The 23,844-nt window shown below is 39.8% G+C and overlaps 1 protein-coding gene across 2 annotated transcripts in view; it reads left to right on the top strand.

Annotated features, from left to right (window-relative positions):
- CIR1 (corepressor interacting with RBPJ, CIR1) overlaps positions 1-20,000 on the top strand; it is a 52,730-nt gene extending 32,730 nt beyond the window's left edge. Inside the window, exons 8-10 of one of the 2 annotated variants that reach the window (XM_037848617.1) lie at positions 15,052-15,158; positions 16,218-16,303; positions 17,675-20,000. In XM_037848617.1, coding sequence (XP_037704545.1) covers positions 15,052-15,158; positions 16,218-16,303; positions 17,675-18,185 — 704 coding nt within the window. In that variant the 3' untranslated portion in view covers positions 18,186-20,000. Of the gene's footprint in view, positions 1-15,051; positions 15,159-16,217; positions 16,304-17,524 lie in introns of both variants that reach the window. The other variant, XM_037848615.1, reaches the window with a different exon arrangement.
- The last annotated feature ends 3,844 nt before the right edge of the window (positions 20,001-23,844 follow it).

Genomic DNA, 23,844 nt, shown 5'->3' with positions numbered 1-23,844 from the left:
GACCCGGCATCGTGGGATGGAGAACATCTTCTTGACCAAAAGGGGGATGTGAATGGAAATGAAATAAACTTCAGTGGCAGAGAGATTCCAAAAGGAGCCGAGAGGTGGGCACTCTTACGCACAATATAGACAACCCTTTTTAGGTTCTAATGAATTGGGGTAGCTGGTGGTAGATACCTGGAACTATCAGACTACAACCCAGAACCCATGAATCTTGAAGACGATTGTATAAAAATGTAGCTTATGAGGGGTGACAATGGGATTGGGAAAGCCATAAGGACCACACTCCCCTTTGTCTAGTTTATGGATGGATGAGTAGAAAAATAGGGGAAGGAAACAAACAAACAGACAGACAGACAAAGGCACCCAGTGTTCTTTTTCACTTTAATTGCTCTTTTTCACTTTAATTATTATTCTTGTTATTTGTATGTGTGTGGTAATGAAGGTGTCAGGGATTGATTTTGGTGATGAATGTACAACTATGTAATGGTACTGTGAACAATCAGATGTATGATTTGTTTTGTATGACTGCGTAGTATGTGAATATATCTTAATAAAATGAATATTAAAAAAAAAAGAAAGTGGGCAGAAATTGGCCAATCGATGATTAAGGAATACAGAATATTTAATAAGATTCAGAAATGAATAATAGCACAATACCAAGCAATGGAAGCACAATACTGTAAGTATAGTTAGCAAAGTGGAGTGTGAGTATGGTTGAAAGAGGAATGCTAGAGTTGTGTATGTCACCAGAAGGAAAGCTAGAGGATAAAAACTGTATAACTTAGCAAAACCCAGAGTGGACAATGATGGTGGTTAATTGTAAAAATATAAGAGAGTTCTTACATGTACTAGAACAAACATATGTCACTATTACAAAGTGTTAATAATAGGATGTTATATGGAAAAAACTACAATGACTGTAATGTGTATAATTAACAGTAACATATATTCTTTCGTTAATTATAACAAAGGCACTATGCCAAAGCTAAATGTCAATAATAGGGGGATATAAGGGGTATGGGATATTTTTCTTTCGGAGAAATGAGAATGTTCTCAATTTGACTGTAGTGGTGAGTGCATTAACTATGTTATTATACCAAGGGCCATTGATTGTACACTTAGGATGGATTGTATGGTGTGTGAATAAAACTGTTTAAAAAAAAATTCCCTATGCAGGGCTATCTCCTTAGTTAGAGAATGATATTATAGGTATACTGAGAGTCACTCAGTAATTAATTGTTGAATGATTTAAAATACCATGTATAACTTTTTTTGAAGTAAAATGCACTGGTCTTAAGTATAGAGCTTGAGCTTGACAAATGTATACACCCATGTAACGGACATCCTTGTAAAGCTATAGAGTGCCATAGCCGTAGAAAATTCCCTTGTGTCCCCTTCCAGGTAATTCCCCACCCCCGTAACCCACTATTCTGATTTCTAATTCCGTATATTAGTTTTACTTGTTCTCAGACTTCATATAATTGGAATCAGATAGTATGTGCTGTTTTGTTTCTTGTTTCTTTCACTCAATATAATATTTTTAAGATTCATGGATCTATACTTTTCAAGAGCATTCATGTTCCCATAACTTATTTAAAACATAATGATAACTTTTAATACTTCATATTCATTACAGCACAAATGATTTTTCTTAGTCCCCTGGAACTATGAATTAACTTTATTATTGCCAGATGTTTCATTACTAAAATATATACAGATAAATTAAGTTGAAAATGTGAAGAATGAAGACAGTCAAATATAAGTCGTATATCTTGAACTGAATTGATTCTGTAAGGCAAGATGGTTTTTAATAAAGTGTTTTTTTGCTAGCATACAATAAGAACAGTTTCATATATCCTTGCTTTTATGTATTTTCCAGACACAGACTAAAATGAAATGTTGAATTTTTCTTTTATACTGTATGTTTTAATAGAGATAAATTAGCTGTCTTCAGTATGAACTTGGGATAAGGGCAATAAGAAACCCTATTGTTTCCAGCCTCCACTAAGATGAACTGGCAGTGTGTCAGGAAAATTCCCAGTATGGAGCAGTTTTAATACAATTCAGTACAATTGGTTCTTGCATAACCTTTAGAAAATCATACATAAAACATTCTCATCTATATAAATAAAAATCACCCACACACTTTATTAATAGCTTTGTTCAGTTTTTTCCTGGGACTTATACTGTATGTTCCTACTGTGCCCTTTTTATTAGCTTTTTTTTTTTTAAGATAACGGTTCCTATAAGCTTTCTTAAAAGCAAAAAGGTTATGATAATATTAGGAATCTAATATAATTGTAAGATAATTTTTGATAATTCCCACTAGACACATCTTCCTCTTGATCATGAACTATACAATTAGTGCCTCTAAGTGTCCTTTTTACATTTAGCAACAGGGAGTGACCTATTCCTTAGATATAGTCAATTTAACATTAGAAGAGAAAGAAGGAAGGAAGGTGCTACTTTAATGGCCACAGCAATCATAATATAATTTACTTATGATTCTGTTTTGGGATTTATTTTAAAATACACTTTTAAGGTTCTGTTAGTATCACTGTAATAATACATGGTGAAAGAGGTTATGAGAACATGCCAGTTTGAAGTGTAAGCCTTTTTCCTTAAGTCTAGTACATTAGCCAGAAATGTGTTTGTTTTGGGGTGTCATTTTCCCGAATCCATACTTTAGGAGACTTTCCGTATATTCCCCAAAGTATATGGTATGAAATATAAAACAGTCCTCCAAATAATTGAATTATAAGCTTCTAGGAATAATGTGCTTCTAGGAAACACAAGGGCTAGATGAACATGTTAAATGGCATCACTATTCCACAAATGAATGGCAATGAGGAGCAGGCAGAGGAAGATGGGTAATTTCTTTGAGATTAAAAGAGACTTAAGTGATATATCAACAAAATGCAATGTGTGAAGAAAAAAAAAAAAGCAATGTGTGGACCTTGTTTTGATCCTGATCTAAACAAAAGATACTTTTGAGACAACTGAAAAGCTGAATACTGACTGGGTATAAGATGACATTTACAGATTGTCAATTTTGATAGTTATAATAAAGGAGTTATGGTTTTATTTTTAATAGTCCATGTTTGTTAGTGATTCATACCAAAGTGATAGTTAAAATTTTATTTAAAATACTCTTAAAAAAGACAGAAGGAAACAAAATTGAAGGTTATAAATGAAACACAAATATCAAAATATTGGTAATTGTTCAAGCTGTATGCTGAGTACATGGTGTTCATTGCACTCTTTTCTCTAGGTTTGAAATTTTCCATAGGTTAAAGTTAAATTAAAACACACACAATAGGAAGAAAAAAGTAGATCACCACCCTAATAGTAAACATTACTATATTCACTTTAGGAATAGCAGTTTAGTTTCAGCAAATAGCAGCATCCTATGAATTAAATTAACATGTTAAATTTGGGTGAGGGAAGGCAAAGGACTAATTCAACCTCCTTACCTAACCTGCAACTCAGTGCCCTCTCTTCTTTCACTTAATGACATAAAATTACAGAAAATAATGTGTTGTTTGAAAGCAATGATGAACTTTGAGTGGAAGATGCCTCTGACCTTGGAAAGAGCAAATAGACCTAGTGCTAACAGTGAAACATGAGTGTCTTTGCCTTCAGCATGAATCTTCCTCCTGCGTTATTTGTGTCATTCATACTAGAACTGCTTTCCTCTAGGTGTGGACTCAGTTGTATAGCTAGAACTTTTTTTTTTTTTAATTATGTTTTTTTTTTTTCATTTTTATTGAGATTGTTCAGATAACATACAATTATTCAAAGATCCAAAGTGTACAATCACTTGCCCCTGGGTACCCTCATACAGCTGTGCATCCATCACACTTAATGTTTGTTCAATTTTTAGAAACTTTTCATTACTCCAGACAAGAAATAAAGTGAAAGATGAAAAAAGAAAAAAAAGAAAAGGAAACTCTAATCCTCCCCTATCCCTAACCAACCCCCCTCAATTGTTGACTCGAAGTATTGATATAGTACATTTGTTACTGTTTATGAAAAAATGTTGAAATACTACTAACTGCAGTATATGGTTTGTAATAGGTATATAGTTCTTCCCTATATGCCCCTCTATTATTAACTTCTAATTGTATTGTCATACATTTGTTCTGGTTCATGGAAGCGATTTCTAGTATTTGTACAGTTGATCATGGACATTGCCCACCATAGGATTCAGTTTTATACATTCCCCTCTTTTGACCTCCAACTTTCCTTCTGGTGACATATATGACTCTGAGCTTCCCCTTTCCACCTCATTCACACACCATTCGGCGCTGTTAGTTATTCTCACATCTTGCTACCAACACCCCTGTTCATTTCCAAACATTTAAGTTCATCCTAATTGAACATTCTGCTCATGCTAAGCAACCACTCCCCATTCTTAAGCCTCGTCCTATATCTTGGTACCTTATATTTCATGTCTATGAGTTTACATATTATAATTAGTTCCTATCAGTGAGACCCTGCAGTAATTATCCTTATGTGTCTGGCTTATTTCATTCAGTATATTGCCATCAACCCATTTTTTTTTTTAATATGGTTTTGTTCACTCACCATACATTCCATCCCAAGTAAATAATTGATGGTTCTCTGCATGGTCATACATTTATGTGTTCACCACCTTCACTACTATCTATATAAGGGCATCTACATTTCTTCCACAAGGCAGGAGGGAGAGTCGAAGGTAGAGAGGCAAAAGAAAGAGGAAAAAAAAAAAAAAATGACAGCTAGGAAGCAGCAAAAGGAAAAATAACCTTAAATCAAAGTAGAATAAAGAATCAGACAATACCACCAATGTCAAGTGTCTAACATGCCTCCCCTATCCTGCCCTCTTATCTGCATTTACCTTGGTATATCACCTTTGTTACATTAAAGGAAGCATAATACAATGATTCTATTAGTTACAGTCTCTAGTTTATGCTGATTGCATCCCTCCCCCAATGCCTCCCCAATTTTAACACCTTGCAAGGTTGACATTTGCTTGTTCTCCCTCGTAAAAGAACATATTTGTACATTTTATCACAATTGTTGAATACTCTAGATTTCACCAAGTTACACAGTCCCAGTCTTTATCTTTCCTCCTTTCTTGTGGTGTCTCACATGCTCCCCACCTTCCTCTCTCAACCATATTCATAGTTACCTTTGTTCAGTGTACTTACATTGTTGTGCTACCATCTCCCAAAATTGTGTTCCAAACCACACACTCCTGTCTTCTATCACCCTGTAGTGCTCCCTTTAGTATTTCCTGTAGGGCAGGTGTCTTGTTCACAAAGTCTCTCATTGTCTGTTTGTCAGAAAATATTTTGAGCTCTCCCTCATATTTGAAGGACAGCTTTGCTGGATATAGGATTCTTGGTTGGTGGTTTTTCTCTTTTAGTATCTTAAATATATCACACCACTTCTTCTTGCCTCCATGGTTTCTGCTGAGAGATGCACACATAGTCTTATTAAGCTTCCTTTGTATGTAATGGATTGCTTTTCTATTGCTGCTTTCAGGATTCTCTCTTTATCTTTGACATTTGATAATCTGATTATTAAGTGTCTTGGTGTAGGCCTATTCAGATCTCTTCTGTTTGGAGTACGCTGTGCTTCTTGGATCTGTAATTTTATGTCTTTCATAAGACATGGGAAATTTTCATTCACTATTTCCTCTATTATTGCTTCTGCCCCCTTTCCCTTCTCTTTTCCTTCTGGGACACCAATGATATGTACATTATTGTACTTTGTTTCATCCTTGAGTTCCCAGGGACGTTGCTCATATTTTTTCATTCTTTTCTCCATCTGCGCCTTTGCGTGTAGGCTTTCAGGTGTTTTGTTCTCCAGTTCCTGAGTGTTTTCTTCTGCTTCTTGAGATCTGCTGTTGTATGTTTCCATTGTGTCTTTCATCTCCTGTGTTGTGCCCTTCATTTCCATAGATTCTACTATTTGTTTTTTTGAACTTTTGATTTCTGCTGTATATATGCCCAGTGTTTCCTTTACAGCCTCTATCTCTTTTGCAATATCTTCTCTAAACTTTTTGATTTGATTTAGCATTAGTTGTTTAAATTCCTGTATCTCAGTTGAAGTGTATGTTTGTTCCTTTGACTGGGCCATAACTTTGTTTTTCTTAGTGTAGGTTGTAATTTTCTGTTGTCTAGGCATGGTTTCCTTGGTTATCCAAATCAGGTTTTCCCAGACCAGAACAGGCTCAGGTCCCAGAGGGAAGAAATATTCAGTATCTGGTTTCCCTGAGGGTGTGTCTTAGAAAATTGCTTCACCCTTGGATGCCTCAGGTCACTGTGCTTTTCTGCCCAGCAGGTGATGCCTGTTAGCCTATAATTCTTGACTGGTGTGAGGAGGCATGGCTGTGTTCCCCCAGGCTCTGGGGTCTGGTTCTGAATGGAAAGGGCCCCACCCCTTTCCTCCTAGAGAAGACAGACCCCCCAAGTGGAGGTCATTAGCATTTCAATGGTCTCGCTCTCTGCTTGTGCTGTCTCCACCCTTCCCCGAGTCACAGCCCTGGAAACTGAAAATGACTGGGGCTTTCTCCACTGAGCCGAAAAAGAAACAGATAGTCCCCTTCAGACCCAGTCCAAGGCGACCCTCCGGCTCTCCAACGTCATTCGTCACCCAAAGCGTCTGTCTGTTTTTTGGGGATGCATACCTGTAGTGAGCAGTTCACACTCGCTATTTAAAACCCTAGTTGGAGCTCAGCTGAGCTATATTCACTTGCTGGGAGAGAGCTTCTCTCTGGCACCATGAGGCTTTGCAGCTCGAGCTATGGGGGAGGGGGTCTCACGACTTGGATCCGCAGGTTTTACTTACAGATTTTATGCTGTGTTCTCGGGCATTCCTCCCAATTCAGGTTGGTGTATGATGAGTGGATGGTCTCGTTTGTCCCCCCGCAGTTATTCTGGATTATTTACTAGTTGTTTCTGGTTTTTTGTAGTTGTTCCAGGGGGACTGCTTAGCTTCCACTCCTCTCTATGCCGCCATCTTGCCCTGCCCCGATATATTATCTAGCTAGAACTTTTGACCTCATATATTACCCTTTGATTAAAATACCTGTTTAGCTATGGAACATTTTGTTTTTATCTCTCATTGCTTTTTATTTATTTCTATAAATATGAATGCCCTTAATAAATAGATAAAGCTTTTACAAGCATAATTTGAATTTGGCATTCTGGGAAATTCTTTTTTTTTTTTTCCCCCAAGACACTATCTCCATAATGTTTTTCCAATAGAGAATAGTCTGGGTCTAATTGACATAGAACTAAAGACCATAGTCACAATTAGTATTCTGATTTTTGGATATCACAGTAAAAAAAAATTTTTTTTTTGCAAAATAAATGTTGAAAACAGTTTCTTTAGTGGACCTGCTTTTCTGAGTTGGAACATTGGTTTTAATGGTGTTGAGGCTTTGCCCAGCCTGGCTAAAATGATGTAGAAAGGAGCTCTACAACTCTCCATTTAAAAACAAAATCCTTTTTCTGAATTCCCTAGAATTATTATTCTATAATAAATCTAAGAGCAAGGCAAACATTCCTGGAGCCTAACTCCTGCTGTAAATTAAATTAAGACACCATACATAAAAGTACTTATTTTTATGTAGTTATAGCATTTGAACTAATATGTTATATTAGCTAAATTTTTAAGTTCCCAGAGAGATGGAGTCATTTCTGTCAATTTAACTCTACATAGCCACTGTCAAAATGACATGAAAGTATAAAGATACCTTACTAAATATATCTTAATTAAACCTGACTTGTCATAGAATTTTTGATGATAGGAGGAAAAGATATAAGTACAAAAATATGTGAATAAGACTGGATTTTGAAAAATGTTACTACTAAGAACATTTTTTTTTAATTATCAAAAATACAAAATAATTATAAAAGCTTTACCAGTCACGGGTAGAAATAATAGTTGTTACTATTTATTATTATGTGTCAGGTACTTTACTGAGCACTGTATTTATAGACTTACAATGTAGAAATGTACATACTAAGCTTATGGACTATACAGAGTTCAGTTGAGGTTGTAGAGAAATATAAATGCTAGAATATTAACATTTGTTTTATAGTCTGTGTAATCTCTATCAGACTGGGGAAAGAGGGATCATTTTCTTGAAGTAGTTGAAAGTACTGTAATGTGTCCGGCGCTGCCCCGCTCGGTCCCCGGTTCCCGGCCGGCGAGGGGAAACAGGGAAGGAGAGAGAGAGATGCAGACTGCGCGAACTAACCTGGTCATGAATCACGACTCGAACCACACGGCAGTTGTGAAAGCAAGCCCTTTACTACAGCTAGATGAACATTCTGTGTTACTGGTTCCCACACGGGGCACGGCGCCTCGTGGGAGAGCAGCCTCGATGTGGCCGTCAGGCACGGCTCCTTGTGGGCTGTCTCACCCTACCCCGTCCGGGTAAGACCTTTTATACACAATTAACAACCAATAAGCTTCTAGGCTAGTATCGCGTATACAGGATTTCGATTGGTAGGAGCGGGTGGCGGATACATGCGTCACTATGCGGAAACAGGATGCAGGCGCCATCTTGGCTCACTCGATGGGCGGGGGTAACTCTAGAGCAGGCTGCAGCGCATACGCTAGGCCCGATTCGGGAGGCGGCTTTCCACATCTCCCCCTTTCTTATTTATTTTTGACCCAGTGTCTCCAGTGATGAGCGTGCTCCCGTGAACCCAAATGGTTCACAACCTCTTTGGTGCTTTGGGGAGTCTGGACTAGGCCTCAGCCATCCAGCGGCGGAGCCTCTAGCACCAACCAGAATGCTCACGTCATATGGAGACCGGAGAGTCCGTAAGCTGGAAGCAACGTGACTCTCCCTGCAGTGCTTTGCCTGGCAACTGGGGAACAACGACGGGGGCAGGAACAGCAGTAACCAGAGTCGGGGGTGTCACTAGGTGTCTCTGTGCAATGGCTAGGGTCCAGTCTGGCCACAACTAGGACTCTGCCCTAGAGACCCACCTGAGACAAAATTATGACTACTGGTGTCGCCTTTTACACCCGAGAAACAGCCATGCGATTCGCTACAAATTTTGCTCCAAAGCGCCCCACCTGAGGCGACCAGGAAGGGGTATGGTTAATAAATCGGTCACTATCGGGGGTAACAGAGGTGGGAGTCATAGCCATCATAGTGGTAACACGCAATTGCTGCTGCGCTTGAAACAGGCGTTCTAGCAAACATTTAACAACGACTAATCCCACCAATAATCCCACTGCAATGAGGATCCAATTAGTTAAATTGGGCCAAGAGAACCAGGAAGAAACACTGTGCAATAGTTTCTGTAGAACCTCGCCTAACCCGGAGAGATCGACTTTAACGGGTTTTAACTTGATCCCCCCAATTGTGTCTAAACTAGATTCCACCTGTTGGGAGAGATTAACAAATTCAGGAAAATATGACCTTTTCAGCCAATCAGAGACTCTGGAAATGCTTCCGGTCACGTTGGCCCTGACAGGAGTGACACAGAGTTTAACCGTAAGCCACCGGGTGTCACATGTTTGCTGAAGCACTCTCCAGAGTCCATCTATTTCCAGTCCAAGTTCATCTATCTCCGCTTGGAGTTTCTGAATGGCCTGGAAATTTAAGTTCAGCATCTGATTGTGGCGGCGTAGCACGTCTCGGGTAAGGTTGACCAAGCCATTTACCGTTTCCATCGTTATGGCGAGCTGCCGATCTGTCCATGCTTGTAGCACAGCCTGCCCGATCGTTGGGACAAACAAAGAGGAAGCTACACTGGCAGCATTCGATAGCCATTCTTTTATGCCTCTTGGACGCCTAGACTTAGAGAAGGGGATATTGTTAAGTGAAACAACTTGAGAAACAGGGCCAACCCAGTCGGTTGCCTTGACGGGGAGCCAGACATAACTTGGGCGATACACTAGGATAGCGGGGCGGCGAGGCATCCGGGTCTTTGGAACGGTTGCAGACTGTAGGAGCAAGCCCTGGAAGGAAAAGGCACCTTTGAGTCTCCTTTTTACTCAAGATCCCTTCACAAGACTGGCGGCTCTTCCCTGTAACGTTAAGAAATTCAAGCAAGACTCCCTTACTTAACTCGCCATTACCAGTTTCACAAGTAGCATTCGCCGCAACTGTGGTGTTGACAACCTTGACAGAGAGGTTAGCAAAAGAGAGGATCAGTGTGTCATTGGTGAGGGGGAAGGACTCGTTGAAGCCACTAAAAAGAAAAAGGCAGATTAGAAGGATTGCTATAGGAGAGCAAAGAACAGAGTTACCGATCCTCTTTTTGGGCAACCGCGGGGTGGTCAGTCCTACTATTATCGTCTTGTCGGTCGTCGCCATCATCAGCAGGGTCGGAGGCTTGGTCTAATGGTTCAGGTTGTATATTCGTTGGCGTTTCTGACAGCTGTTCCTTGGCTTCTTCAGGTGATGTCACGGTTCTCACCAGTCTTTCCGGAACCCACACTGGTTGACGTCCTGGTTCCTGGGGAAAAACACAAACAGAGCCTCTGGCCCAGCTGAGCACCGGGTCAGGGCCTTTCCACTGCCCCGACAGGACATCCTTCCAACGGACTAGACCTCTATGCGGAGGACTCGGGGTGGTGTGTTGCAGGGCAGGTGTCATTCCTTGTGAATTTTCGTTTAAAAAATTATATGTGAGCAAGGCTACAGACAGTCGAGCTTTTGGGGACAGGCCGTGGCCTATACCCTCTTTCTGTTTTTTAAGCAAGTCTTTGAGAGATCTGTGCGCTCTTTCAATGATTCCTTGCCCCTGAGGGTTATAGGGGATGCCATGTTTTAATTGGACATCCATGTTGTCACAAAATTTTTGGAAGGATTTACTAGTGTAGGCAGGCCCGTTATCCGTCTTTAACGTCTTTGGCTTACCCCAAGCTGCCCATGCAGCAAGGCAGTGTGCAATGACGTGGGAGACTCTTTCTCCTGGTTCAGCAGAGGCAAATAAAACTTGGGAGCATGTGTCCACCGACACATGTAAGTACTTGATCTTACCATACTCTGAATGATGAGTGACATCCATCTGCCAAGTATCCCCTGGGGTGAGACCCCTAGGGTTGACCCCAACCGAGGGGACTGCTCTCTGCTCTGCACAATTGTTGCAGGCTCGGACAATATCTCGAGCAGCTGCACGTGGTATGCTGAACCGCTTAGCTAGGGTACCTGCGTTGATGTGAAACTTGGCATGGAATTCTCGGGCTTGTTGATACGGTACCAGCGTCGGAAAGATGTGCAGCTGTCGAGTGGCTACATCTGCGCTATGGTTCCCCTGGGCCATAGGGCCAGGCAAACCTGTGTGGGCTCTAATATGGGTTATGTAAAAAGGGTGTTGCCTGGTCCATATAACCTCCTGTAGTTTGGCAAAGAACGTCCTTACTGTAGAGGAATGTTTAACAATGCCCACCGTTTCTAAAATTTGTACAGAGTTCACAACATAAGCAGAATCCGAGACGACATTTAAGGGCTCGGAAAGGCTTTCCAGGACTGCAATGATAACCTGCAGTTCTACCCATTGAGGCTTTTGTGGTTGGAAGAGCACTGTTTTAGGAGTGTCCCCCTCCACACAATACGCCCCTGTTCCAGAGCTGGAGCCGTCCGTGTATACGGTGGGGGCGCCTGCTAGTGGCCTAGGAGAGGTTACTTTGGGAAAAATCACTGGGTGCCGGGTGACAAACTGCAAGAGAGGAGCCTTAGGGAACTGATTGTTAATGGGACCAAGAAATGTACACCGGAGAATGGCCCATTGATCTATGCATCCGGTGAGTATCTCAAGCTGCTGGGAAGAATAAGGCACCCTGAGATTTTTGGGCTGCTGACCGAAATGCTGCACAGCCCTTTTAATGCATTCTAGGGCCAAGTCTGCAACCGCTGTAGGATTTACTGGGCATGGCCACTAGAGGGAGCTCTCGGCAAGGTCCTTTGGTGGGACCGCCCAAGGCGTCAGTTGGGAGCTGGGGTGTCCCTGGGGGTGCAGCGGTAGACATTGGCGGGGCGGAAGGCCGCACGGGTGTGGCGGGAGGCTCCTCCCACTCAATTAGCGGGGATGCTTCCGCCTTCTCGTCAGTATCGCTATCTGACTCTGAGTCAGAGTCACTGGACTCCGGCGGTTTGCCCTTACAGGAGCCGTCCGCTGACGAAACTGACTGGGTTTCTTGGAGCGCGCACCGTGCTTCTTGCAAGACAGAGGACGGGCTTAGGCCGGTAGCCGATTCTAGTTCAAGGACCGCACGGACGGTCTCCCATATGGGTACTAGAATCGGGTCCATACACACGCCCGTCTGGCGCGCTCGGTCTATGTCGCGACCGAGCTTCATCCAAGAGGGTAGGCTAAGGCTGCCGGTGCAGGCAAACCAAGGGGCAAAAGTATCAACATCATCAAGAAAACGCTGAAGGGAGCTTTTCCTGACCGAGATACCCCGTTGTTTCAAAAGGTTCTTTAAGGGAGCTAAGAGAGGTGAACTTCCGGACTGCCCCATGATTGCAGTCGGCACTATACTTCAGTCACTCGGAGAGCTCTTCCGAGTCCCCCGGGGTCACCTGAAAACCCACGGGCCCTAACTATCATGTAATAAGACGCACTCACCTTCTCGCGTTGATCAGGCGCGGGAAGTCCGCCGTAAGCTCGACGCGCAGCGCTGCTCTCCTCACAGAGGGACCGTCGAGAGCGAGGCAGGAGGAGGAGCTTCCCCGTACGGGCCACCACTTGTCCGGCGCTGCCCCGCTCGGTCCCCGGTTCCCGGCCGGCGAGGGGAAACAGGGAAGGAGAGAGAGAGATGCAGACTGCGCGAACTAACCTGGTCATGAATCACGACTCGAACCACACGGCAGTTGTGAAAGCAAGCCCTTTACTACAGCTAGATGAACATTCTGTGTTACTGGTTCCCACACGGGGCACGGCGCCTCGTGGGAGAGCAGCCTCGATGTGGCCGTCAGGCACGGCTCCTTGTGGGCTGTCTCACCCTACCCCGTCCGGGTAAGACCTTTTATACACAATTAACAACCAATAAGCTTCTAGGCTAGTATCGCGTATACAGGATTTCGATTGGTAGGAGCGGGTGGCGGATACATGCGTCACTATGCGGAAACAGGATGCAGGCGCCATCTTGGCTCACTCGATGGGCGGGGGTAACTCTAGAGCAGGCTGCAGCGCATACGCTAGGCCCGATTCGGGAGGCGGCTTTCCACAGTAATGAAAATATAAAGGGCATGTTTTCTAAAACATCTTATTTAAAATTTCTCATCTTTAATGAAAACTGATGAAATTAGTAAACTCCCATCATAATGGCCAAACTCTTTAGCCCTTTACTGTAGTGTAATGTAGTGGTTTTTATCCTAATTCTTAACATGTTTGGTTTCTGAATTCATTTACATCTAATAAAGTTGTTGACAAGGAGATGTAGCTTTTTTCTTTTTTCAGAAAAGAAATTTTTTCCTTTAAGGAATTATGTTCCTACATGTGAAGTTTAAGAAGCCACCAAAGTGAACATTCTGTAGTCCATTTGAAACTATTAATTGTATTAGCACTTTCATGCCATTTAATGGCAACCAATATTAATATTTAAAATTCAAATATTTAAGATTTTATTATCATTAGCAACCAATTTGAATAATTAAAGGGTCATTTTAAATATCTTATACAGAAAGGAAAAAATTAAAAATCCTATATTTCAAAACAAAATATTAATATCACAATGAAATAAAGGTGTTTGGTTTGTTTTCAACTAAATAAGTTTTTATTTCCAATAAATTAAAGCATCACATTATTAATAACTGCCCTATACTCTAATATAATAATAGACAACTTTTTCCTATCATCTCTTGAATACCTAGAATCAACTTTGAATTGTTTTTTGGTAACATGAATAGAATGGGAAAGCTCAGAGTCCAATAAATGTTATTAACCTACACCTGAACTTTTCTCACCAGACTTTTTACCAAGGCTCCTACTGGTAAGTGAACAAATTTGAGTTTCATTGTCTCTTGCTTTCCATGTAGGTAGGTGGACATCCAAGTAAGTGGTAAAAGACCAATTAAAGCATTGAAAAGAAAAAAAAAACTAGAGAATCAGTTTCTGTTTGTGTTTCTTTATTTGCCCACCCTCCCTTATAAATTCCTGTGGGCCAGAGCTGTTTTATTCTTCCTTATATCTGATACATTGTCCAGTATAGTTCGTTTAAACCAGTGTAAATGATTTAGGCCATAAACTCATTAAATAGCTGCCATGAAATGTTGTCATTAGTTTGCTACCGGCAGAGAAAACAAAATGAAACTGGAATATATGGAAGAAGGAGGAAAGAGCCTCTCCTACCTTACAATGTTTGAGAGAAGGAGACAGATATTTAAAAAAAATTTTTTTTTTTAATTTACCCATCTTTAGTCCATATCGTGTGACCAAAAAGAACCTTGCTTTTCAGTTTGGGATTTTGCCAAAATGGAATCAGCAGCTCGTGAGAAAATATAAGACACACACACCCCTATAGCCAGCCTAAAATTGTTTGTTACCAGCAAACTAATAACTAGAAATTTCAAAATCTGGCTTTATATGTAAGTGAGATCAGCTATGGAACTTGATGGTTATCCTTGGGATTTGTGCATGTTTTATTAATAATTGGTAACCACATGGAAACATATTCTGTATTAGTATTTGATAAATAAGGGCATATATGTAAAAGTATCTCTTTTAAATTGAACTCTTATTGAGATTATAACTAAAGTTTATTTATAGTTTTTTTATCGTTTTGCTTTGATTTTATACAAAAAACTGCCAACCAGACAATATCTAAATGTATCTTTTTCAATATGACCAAGTTATATAAGAAGAGAATCCCCTTGCACATAAAGAAAAATGCAATTATTTTCTTTTCTGAATCTCCAGACTGCTGTTTTAGAAAATCATATCTGATTATTTGCTCAGCAGAAGATTATTGAGTTGATTTAACTGTGATCTTACTTAACAAAGCTTCAACTGCATTCCTACTGTGGAGTCCAAAAAAGGTAGAGAGATATAAATGATACATTAAAACTGTGATTTTTGTGAACAGGGCCATCGATGCACCCCTCGGAGCTAATAGCAGAGATGAGAAACAGTGGGTTTGCACTGAAACGAAATGTACTGGGGAGAAACTTGACCGCAAATGATCCATCACAGGTAATGATCTTTTTATCAGTAAGCTGAAAATGTCTATAAATCTAAATGTGATTGCTTGTGAATTGCTACTTAATGTTTTCCAATATGCATATCCATGGGAAAGCAAGATGGAGCAAAGAAAATGCCTAGAACTTATTTTGGTTTTACTTCTTTATTATTTTAACCTAGATGATGTTGTTTTTAAACCTATATTTGAATAAGTGAAACTGCTCCCCTGGGTTTATATCAATAAATATCTAACTGAACTGGTGGTCAGGTTATTGTTTTTTTCCTTTCTACTAGCTTACCCCTAAGGTGACAGTGAATAGAACCAGTGGAAAGAAGTATATAAAAACAGATCCCTAAGGTTACAGAAAATATTTTGAACATATTTATTTTGATTTATTAAATTGTACCCAGATCCAGAAAACTTTTGTGTTTGAAAGATTGTAGCAATCCTAATGCAAACCATTTATTTTATTTAATGGGAAACTAAGCCCAGAGAAGTTAAGTGATTTCCCTAAGGTCACATGACTATTTAGAGACAGAGCTGAGTCCAAAACCCAGAGTCTCACTGGCGTAAACTTGTGCTACTCTGAAAAGAGACACATTACTTTTTGAACATTGTTAGGGATGGTTCATAAATCCTATATTATCATGTATTTGGTAATGTACTCTTGAAATTATAAAGGTTAAAAGTTTGGATATTTTGACCTTGTTAGGTTCATGATCAAAAATAAAATATCTAAATAGGCAAACATTTAGGGATAGAAGAGATTGGAAGCCATGCTGTAAACCTTTTCTCTGTGTTTCCCTACCATACTCTTTCTGATAAAGCTTCCTAATGCTAGCCAAGCAGTCATCTCAGTTTCTTAGTGCATTATGATTCACCTTGGCAGGTAGACTGCAACTTTTTTTTTTTTTTTAATTCTTCCCACTACCCAATCTAAAATATCATCTGGGCATTCATCAATAGTATGTCCCTACTTCAAAAACTTCTTATTTGTAAATGTTTTCTTTCCTGTCTAATAACTGAGTTGTCTTGAAATCTAGCAATTAATGATGTCTTTGTTGACTCAGGAATATGTTGCAAGTGAGGGTGAAGAGGATCCAGAAGTTGAATTTTTAAAGTCACTAACAACCAAACAAAAACAGAAGCTTCTCAGGTAATTAAATAGTATATATTTAATGGAATCAACTACATTTTTTTCTGCATGTTTCATCTTAATATCATATTCACCTCTGAGCTCATGAAGGTACTTAACATTTTAAATCATGCATCACATTTATTTTTTCTTCCTCTACAGTAATACAATTTTGTCTATTTCAGTAATAAGAAATAGAGTGTAAGATTAAATATTTAAATTATGTCACACAATCTTGCACTTTTCAGAACGTTTTATTTTCCATAATAGATTTGTATAGCTTTGCACAGTTTGTCCTTAGAAAATATTTTTGGTCACATATTACTCTTTTTCCATTTTGTTAAATTTTCTGAGGAATCCTGAAAGAATGCTTAAAATATCTTGATATATGAATTTTGTTAAACAAGACTACCTCTGGAATAAAATATTCCAAGAAATGTCTACTGAGTCCAATAGAGGGAGCTCATGTCATTTTCAGTGTGTGGAATTTTGAGAATGGCTGGGTGTTACCTTCTTTTCCCTTTAAGGAGCCAGAACCTAGAGAAGACGTGTATTTCAGAGTAACTCAAATGGATTATGTAAACAACTTACTCCTTTGAGAACATGAAGTACTCTTTAGAAGTTTGGACTGCCTTAACTGTTCTAATTATTTATAAAACTAAAGAATTGTTGAAAAGTACTATGTGATTATTTTACTTTATGTAACCAAAAAAGTATCAAAAAATTTTAAGTGTAAATTCTTATTTAGAATTTCTGGAGAATCTGCTTTTGCAATTTTGTTAATATAATGTTGATTAATATTTCCATATTTTAAATAGTGCATACATAAAATTAATTTTCATCTGATTATAACTATACATTTGAGTTTCCAGCAGATCCAATTAATTTTACAAACCTTTCATAGGCTTTCTCTAAGTCAGGATGACCATTTATTTAGAGTGTTAGATAAATTTCAAATTCTGACTCAGTAAGAATGTTTTTTAAAAATAGTCTTTACTATGGGAAAAGTCTAGTCAGAAAATTGGCTTACTGCATTTAATTTTTTACTAAAACTTAATGTATATGTGATGAATAAAAGGAAGAAAATTATTTGTCATTTAATAAAGTAAATGTGTTTCTATTTGGATACCACATTTAATAGCATTTAATAAAATAATGTTGTCTATTCACAATTTTATTGTCATTGACTAAAGGACTGTTTTTCACACAATTAGATCTGTTACTATTTTTTCCCAATCATAGGAAATTAGATCGACTTGAGAAGAAAAATAAGAAAAAGAAAAAAGATAGAAAAAACAAAAAGCTTCAGAAGAGCAGAAGTAAACACAAAAAAAATAAAAATAAATCATCTTCCTCCTCCTCTTCTTCTTCCTCCTCTTCCTCTTCCTCCAGTGAGACTTCAGAAAGCAGCAGTGAGAGTGAAGGTGACAACAAAGAAACAAAAATACAAAAGAGGAAAAGAAAGAAAAACAAGTGTTCAGGAAATAGCAGTGATTCTGAAGAGAAGAACAAGTCTAAAAAGAGAAAATTTTATGAAGAACTTTGTAGCAGTCACAGTAACAAGGAAAAAGGCAGAGAAAAGCCTGGGTATTTAAAACAAGAAAGTTCTAGGAAAAATAGCAAATGGAGCCATTCTGATTCTTACAGAAAGTCCACAAGCTGTTATCATAGCCCAGGGAAGAGAGGATCTGAAAGAAATAAGAGGAACAGCAGAAGCCAGAGCAGGGGTGAGAGGAGTAGGAGAAGCCGAAGCCGAAGTCATGGTAGTTACAAGGAAAAGGAGATTAGAAAATGGCCACAGCGAAGCCCCAGTGAAGAGCAAAACAGAAGAAATGACATCAGAATCCATGGCACAGATACATACAGAAGAGAGAAAAGTGCCCAGAGAGAACTCAGGAGATGAATGAAATAAAGTGACAAAAAGAACGAAGCAAAAGTAGAAAGAGAAGAGACTGTATGTGACATTTACCTGGGAATGAAAATATCTCCTCTTATTATTGAATTCCTTCTGCAAGGGCTAACTTATGCATTATTATCTTTCTAATAAAAATTTTAAAAGTTCTGTTTTACTTTTCCATCTCTGTAAACTAGCATTTCAAGTACAAGACTTCTGGAGAACCATAAGAATTAATTTTGTTAATAATTGTAAGTAATCTGTTTTGGGGCTGTAGAACTATTTTCTGTTGGTAAATGTTTCTTGTGCTCTATTCTAGATTAAAAAAAAATTCATATAACTGATGTTTTCTTTGCTCTGAAATATTAAAAAATGACAATTCACTGATTGGATATATAATTTTTTTTTTCAAATTTGTTAGTACCTTTAAGACTTAAATTTGCTTGAAGCAAAGTGTAATCTTTGTTGAAATTCACTAGTGTGACAATTAAAACACCTTCAAGTGTTTTGTTCTACAGTTTGCTGTTACATTTGGATGATATATTAGTTTTCTATTGCTGCTGTAACAGATTACTTCAAACTTAGTGACTCAAAACAACACAAATTTATTATCTTAAAGTTCTGGAGGTCAAAAATCTGAAATGGATCTCAGCTAAAATCAACTGTAGTCAATAGGGCTACGTTTCTCTTGGAAGCTCTAGGGAAAAAGCCATTTCTTTGCCTGTTTCAGCTTCCAGAGGCCACCCACATACCTTGGCTCCTGGCCCTTCTATCTTCAACACTAAAAGATGACTAGTCAAGTCCTTCCCACACTCATCACTCTGGCATTCTGACCTTCTGCCTCCCTCTTCCGCTTTTAAGGACCCAGGTGATTACATGGACCCACCTGGATAACACAGGAAAATCTCCCTATTTTGAGGTCAACTGATTAGCAACCTTCATTCCCATTTGCCATGTAATATAACATACCCACAGATTCCAGAGATTAAGATATAGAGGACTATTATTTTGCTTACCACAGATGACCTTTTTACTACCTGGCATACAATTACTAAGATTTTGCTTCTAAAGGTTAAGCATGTATATAATGTGACAAATGGAACAAGGAAAACTAAATATATTTCATGAATATATAGATATATAAAGCAAATTTAAGTATACCTGCAGATTTTTAATTTGTATTTCAAAGGATACAGTAAAGGAATTTATGGAAAAAATTCTTTAGTCCAAATTACAAGTAACATGCAATTCCAAAACACATGTTCTTCACATCATGAATAAAAGTATTTTTTTTAATCAGGGTTCCATGTTTTTTATATGTGATATTTAATACAAACACTGATTTGGTTGTGAGGGCTGGAAGTCACAATTTTGTAAGGTCTGTAAGAAAGTAAAAGTTTGAAAGATAGAGGAATTAAAATCACTCCATATAGTCTGACATGTTTTTGTCTCATCTATTCATGCAGAACAAATGTCCCGATTTAGAAGAAGCTAACTAAAGGCATAAGCAACTCTTTGATTATTTAGATTTTTTTAAGAGTATATGTGTGTTGGGGGGGGGGGGCTTGAATTCCTTCCACAGTATTCCTTCACTTGAAAAAAAAAGAACATGCATTTGAAATTGATAAAGACTGCTAATTTACACTGTGAGTTCATTAGTGTTGGTGTAATTATTTTCTAATTTATGCTTTTTAAGACTTTTTAATTTTTATAATGTCAAAACCTATGTAATACTGCCTTCAAGGGTTTCTGAACCAATACAGTGTAAATGACAAGAAATGTTCAAATGCATACTATAATTGAAAATAAATTAAAGAAATACATTGTCTTTCTCACTTTTTTCATTTGGCTTTCACAAAAGTGTGATCTACTTTTAACTTTTTAGTTTGCCTTTAAGAATTTAAATAATCTCTAGTTTAATTTTTCCTTCATTGTTCAGTGCTACCAAAAGCCTAATATCGTAATGCATCCAATTGTGAGAAAATTTCCTGTATAGGTAAGGAGGATATCAGTTTCTTTCAGCCTTAGTCTAGTTGCCAGATAGCCAAAGTCAGAGCAGGGCTGGGATCATTTTCATTCCAACTTATCATTTTCACACACATTCATGACATGGTAACAGATTTAAAGAGGCTCACCTTACTTGTTTTACTATCTTAATATATAGGCATATTTTAATGATTTAGGCAAAAGAACTTGAAAGTGATTTTATTTATAAAAATGTTAAAAGACATCTCTTCTACTTTTGCTTTTGAAATATAAGGTAGAAACCAAAGAAATTAACCTGATAATAGAGGAATTTTTGTATGTGTAGAGTCTCCAAAATACTGAAAGCGAAAGAAGTTTAAATGAGTCTAATATACAGGAACCCAAATCAAAGTTCTCAACAATGACATTTTTTAGACAATGACAGAAAAAGTCTGGTGATAAATTTGTCATCCTTACCCTTAAAGGAAAAATCTTTTAAAGAAATCCAGGTATGCCTCATGACATTTCTTATTTGCTTGTGGGCCTGGAACTACACTGGAAGGCAAAGGAGACATTTTCTGACGTTTTTTGGGCACCACCGTCCCTTTTATTCCTGGCCCATTTGACATAATTTAACACTAGCAAATGAATTCCTGTAGGAGGTGCTGTTTATTTACAAATAGCCAGGAAAGAGCAGATTGCTGGGTTAGGACTTGGTTATTTATCAGAATGTCTTTGTGATGTGAGCCATAGTTTCTTCAATAAATGTGCCAAAATAGGCAAACATTGCTGCAGCTCCACTTACCTTGCAATGTGAAATGCAGATCTTGGTTTAAGTTATATGGTTGTACTTGAAGAGAGGTTTTTATTTGAAAGGCGTGGAAAGACCTTTCTTGCTGTTCCTCCATGAGACTACCTGCTGGCAAGGAATCAGATCAGTCTTGGCTGCTGCGTGCAACGGCAATCCCCAGTTTTAATCAGTGAACACTTAGTATGCTTTAGCATTGAGGCTTAAAAACTTCGGTATCCATCTAAGCCATTCCACTCTCCTCATTACCTAATGATCACTGGCAGAGGCCTCTCAATAAGGCGGCATTCCCGCATCTCCATAGTCTGTGCTTAAGATCATGGAGAAAGTTGCATTTTAGCTACAGTAGCGGAAGGATATTAATCTTATTTAGGTTTTCTGAAAAGACAACCTTTGCTATAGTTAACATTTTTTGAAAAGCGATAAATGCATGTAATAGTTGGCAGGTCTTGGGAGTGTTGTTGAATCGAAGAGGAGAAATGTTTTTTGAAAGTTGTCAGGAACAAATAAGACCGAGGGAACTCTAAGGTTCGGAAAATGCGATGGCAACTGAGAACTCTCCAGACTGAGGCTCCTAAAACCTGGTTCCTGCTGACAGAAAAGGAAGCAGATACTCCTCACCACCTTCCCTTTTTCTCCTCTTTTCACGCCACACTTGACATCACCTCTAGAATGTAACAGCAATAATAAAGCCAGATGGGCGGTGAAACGCGAGGAGCTATTTGAAAAGGGGGAAAAAAAAATGAACATTTTGGCCCAAATTGCCCATAAGCTGCCTTTCCTCCACTCGTAGATCAGTAAAAGCCATCCCTCCAGCTCGAGGAGCACGAGGGGGTGGCAGAAAGTGGACGTCTTAGGGCTCTGATGCACCAAAGCCAGGCTTCCAAGGACTATGCCCTAGACCCAAAGGAAGCCAGAGGTAGGGTATGGTGGAGTACTGGGGTTGAATCCGAGGCTGGGGACTCCCTTTCCATCCACATAGGCGACGACACCTCCCAGCACTCGGGTGCTTTTCTTTCTGGACGCGCGTCTGGCAACCTTTTGAACACACCCCAAACCCAAATGGAAAGGCTGAGAATTAGGAGACGCATACTCCTAGAAGATGCGCCTCCCGCGCGAGGAGACTGTTTTACTTCCCACTCAGATGGTAAAATGGAAAAGGGGCCGCATTAGGTCGCCGCGCCAGTGTTTTTCCCAGCGGTCCTAACCCACAAAGAAGAAATTCCTGGGTCACCCCGCAAGGCCACTGACCACACGAGCTAAGCCAGGGGGCCTGAGGGCCGGAGCCGCCGCGCGCCCTTGCCGGCCAGTTCGCGCGTTTCCCCTGCGCGGGTCGGGAGAGCCGACTCGCCTTCAGCAATTGGCAGATGGAGTTTCTCTTCTTGACGCTCGGGCTCCACAGGTGAAGAGGGCACTTTATTAAACCAGTGCTAATCTCTCGCTCTTGGAGCAAATATGAAAATTCCACTCTCACCAGCAATCTGCAAGCAGAAAACGGACTGGGGAAGACACCCTATCACTTACATTTATATATTAATCACCCAGAAACGGTTAGATGCTTGCAAAACAATGCAAAATTCCCTAGTAAGAATGTTCCAAAGGAAATGTGCGCAAGGGTCTTGGAAAACCTAAAAACTCTTAGGCGCTTTAATTTCCGGGGTCCCTGAGAAGAAGCCCTGGAGGGATGTGTCCCCAAAGACATTATGAAAGCCTCCCCTTAACTGAAGCTGCAAACACACTCTATATATTTATATCAATAATATATGGGGAAGGCATGTCTGTATGTATTTACCTCATACATATTTCTATAAACTCTAGCGTCTGGAAAGGAGGAGGGGGTAAATAACACTGAACAGTTAAAATTATGGAGAAGGGATAATAACTGATTACTAATTTGTAAGTAAATAAACAGGTGACTTTTTCAGATCAAATTCCTCCTTGGATCGTTACAATAAATATCTCTGAAGGAAGCTCTCTATTTATGTTGTCATTGATTAATTCTTCACTACCTCATTTGATTTCGATTTAGAACGATTTGATTCTAATTTAATTAGCATGTAATTTGGATGTACATAATTACTGTAATTATGACATTCAGGTAAGGCAGCTTTAGGCTGAAAGGCAATTTCAAATTTTCTAGCAACCTACTTTGTACTGGGAAATGGACAAGGACTTTGCGCCCTGCTATCCAAGTAGTAATTAGCACATCTTTGAAATAGGCAGTGCGGCGGGGTTTGTATTAAAACAGCAAATACAAACCCAGCCGAGTTACCCGCTGCAAAGGTGGCTGCGAGTTCCCGGAAATGCGCGGTATTTTCTCAGCGCGAATGTCGCGTGCCCAGCGCCTGGGAGCCTCCGCCCGGCTCTCGCCTTTGCGGGCTACGGTGCCTCGGTCGCCTTAGGCGCTGGCTTCGGAGGCTGTAGCTTTTCAAATTAAAATAAAATAAACTCGGGGGTAGGGAGGCACAGTAGGGGTGAGGAAGTCACTGCCCGACGCCTGAGGACAGGGGGTAAGGGGTGAGGCAGTGGACTAGGAAGAGGAGGAAAAGGGACGGCGTGGGAAGGGCGAGGCACAGAAAGAAAAGAAAATTGGCCAACTCCCCCAACAATTATCAGATTTTAGATTTGGGTTTCAAAGGGAAAAGATGGGGACTACAGGGGTTGGTTTGAGCCAGGAGAGAGTGCAGACTCTTCGGGAGGGCCTGGGGTTAGGGGCTTCGGAGCGTCTCCCCGCCCTCCGGGCCCTGCTCGCCCCGCCCCGCCCAGGCCGGGCTGGCCCCGCCGCCCCGCCGCCCCCCATACCCGACTTGGCTGGATCGGCCGCCCGGAGGAAGCTGGAGAGGCAGGAGGCTGCTCCGACCGTCTCCGGTCCCGGCTGGCGAAAGCAGTTGGTAC

This window comes from Choloepus didactylus, chromosome 9, assembly GCF_015220235.1.
Source record: "Choloepus didactylus isolate mChoDid1 chromosome 9, mChoDid1.pri, whole genome shotgun sequence".
Classification (NCBI taxonomy): Eukaryota; Metazoa; Chordata; class Mammalia; order Pilosa; family Megalonychidae; genus Choloepus; species Choloepus didactylus.
Note: the sequence above shows the minus strand (reverse complement) of the source record. Positions and strands in the feature narration are given on the sequence as shown.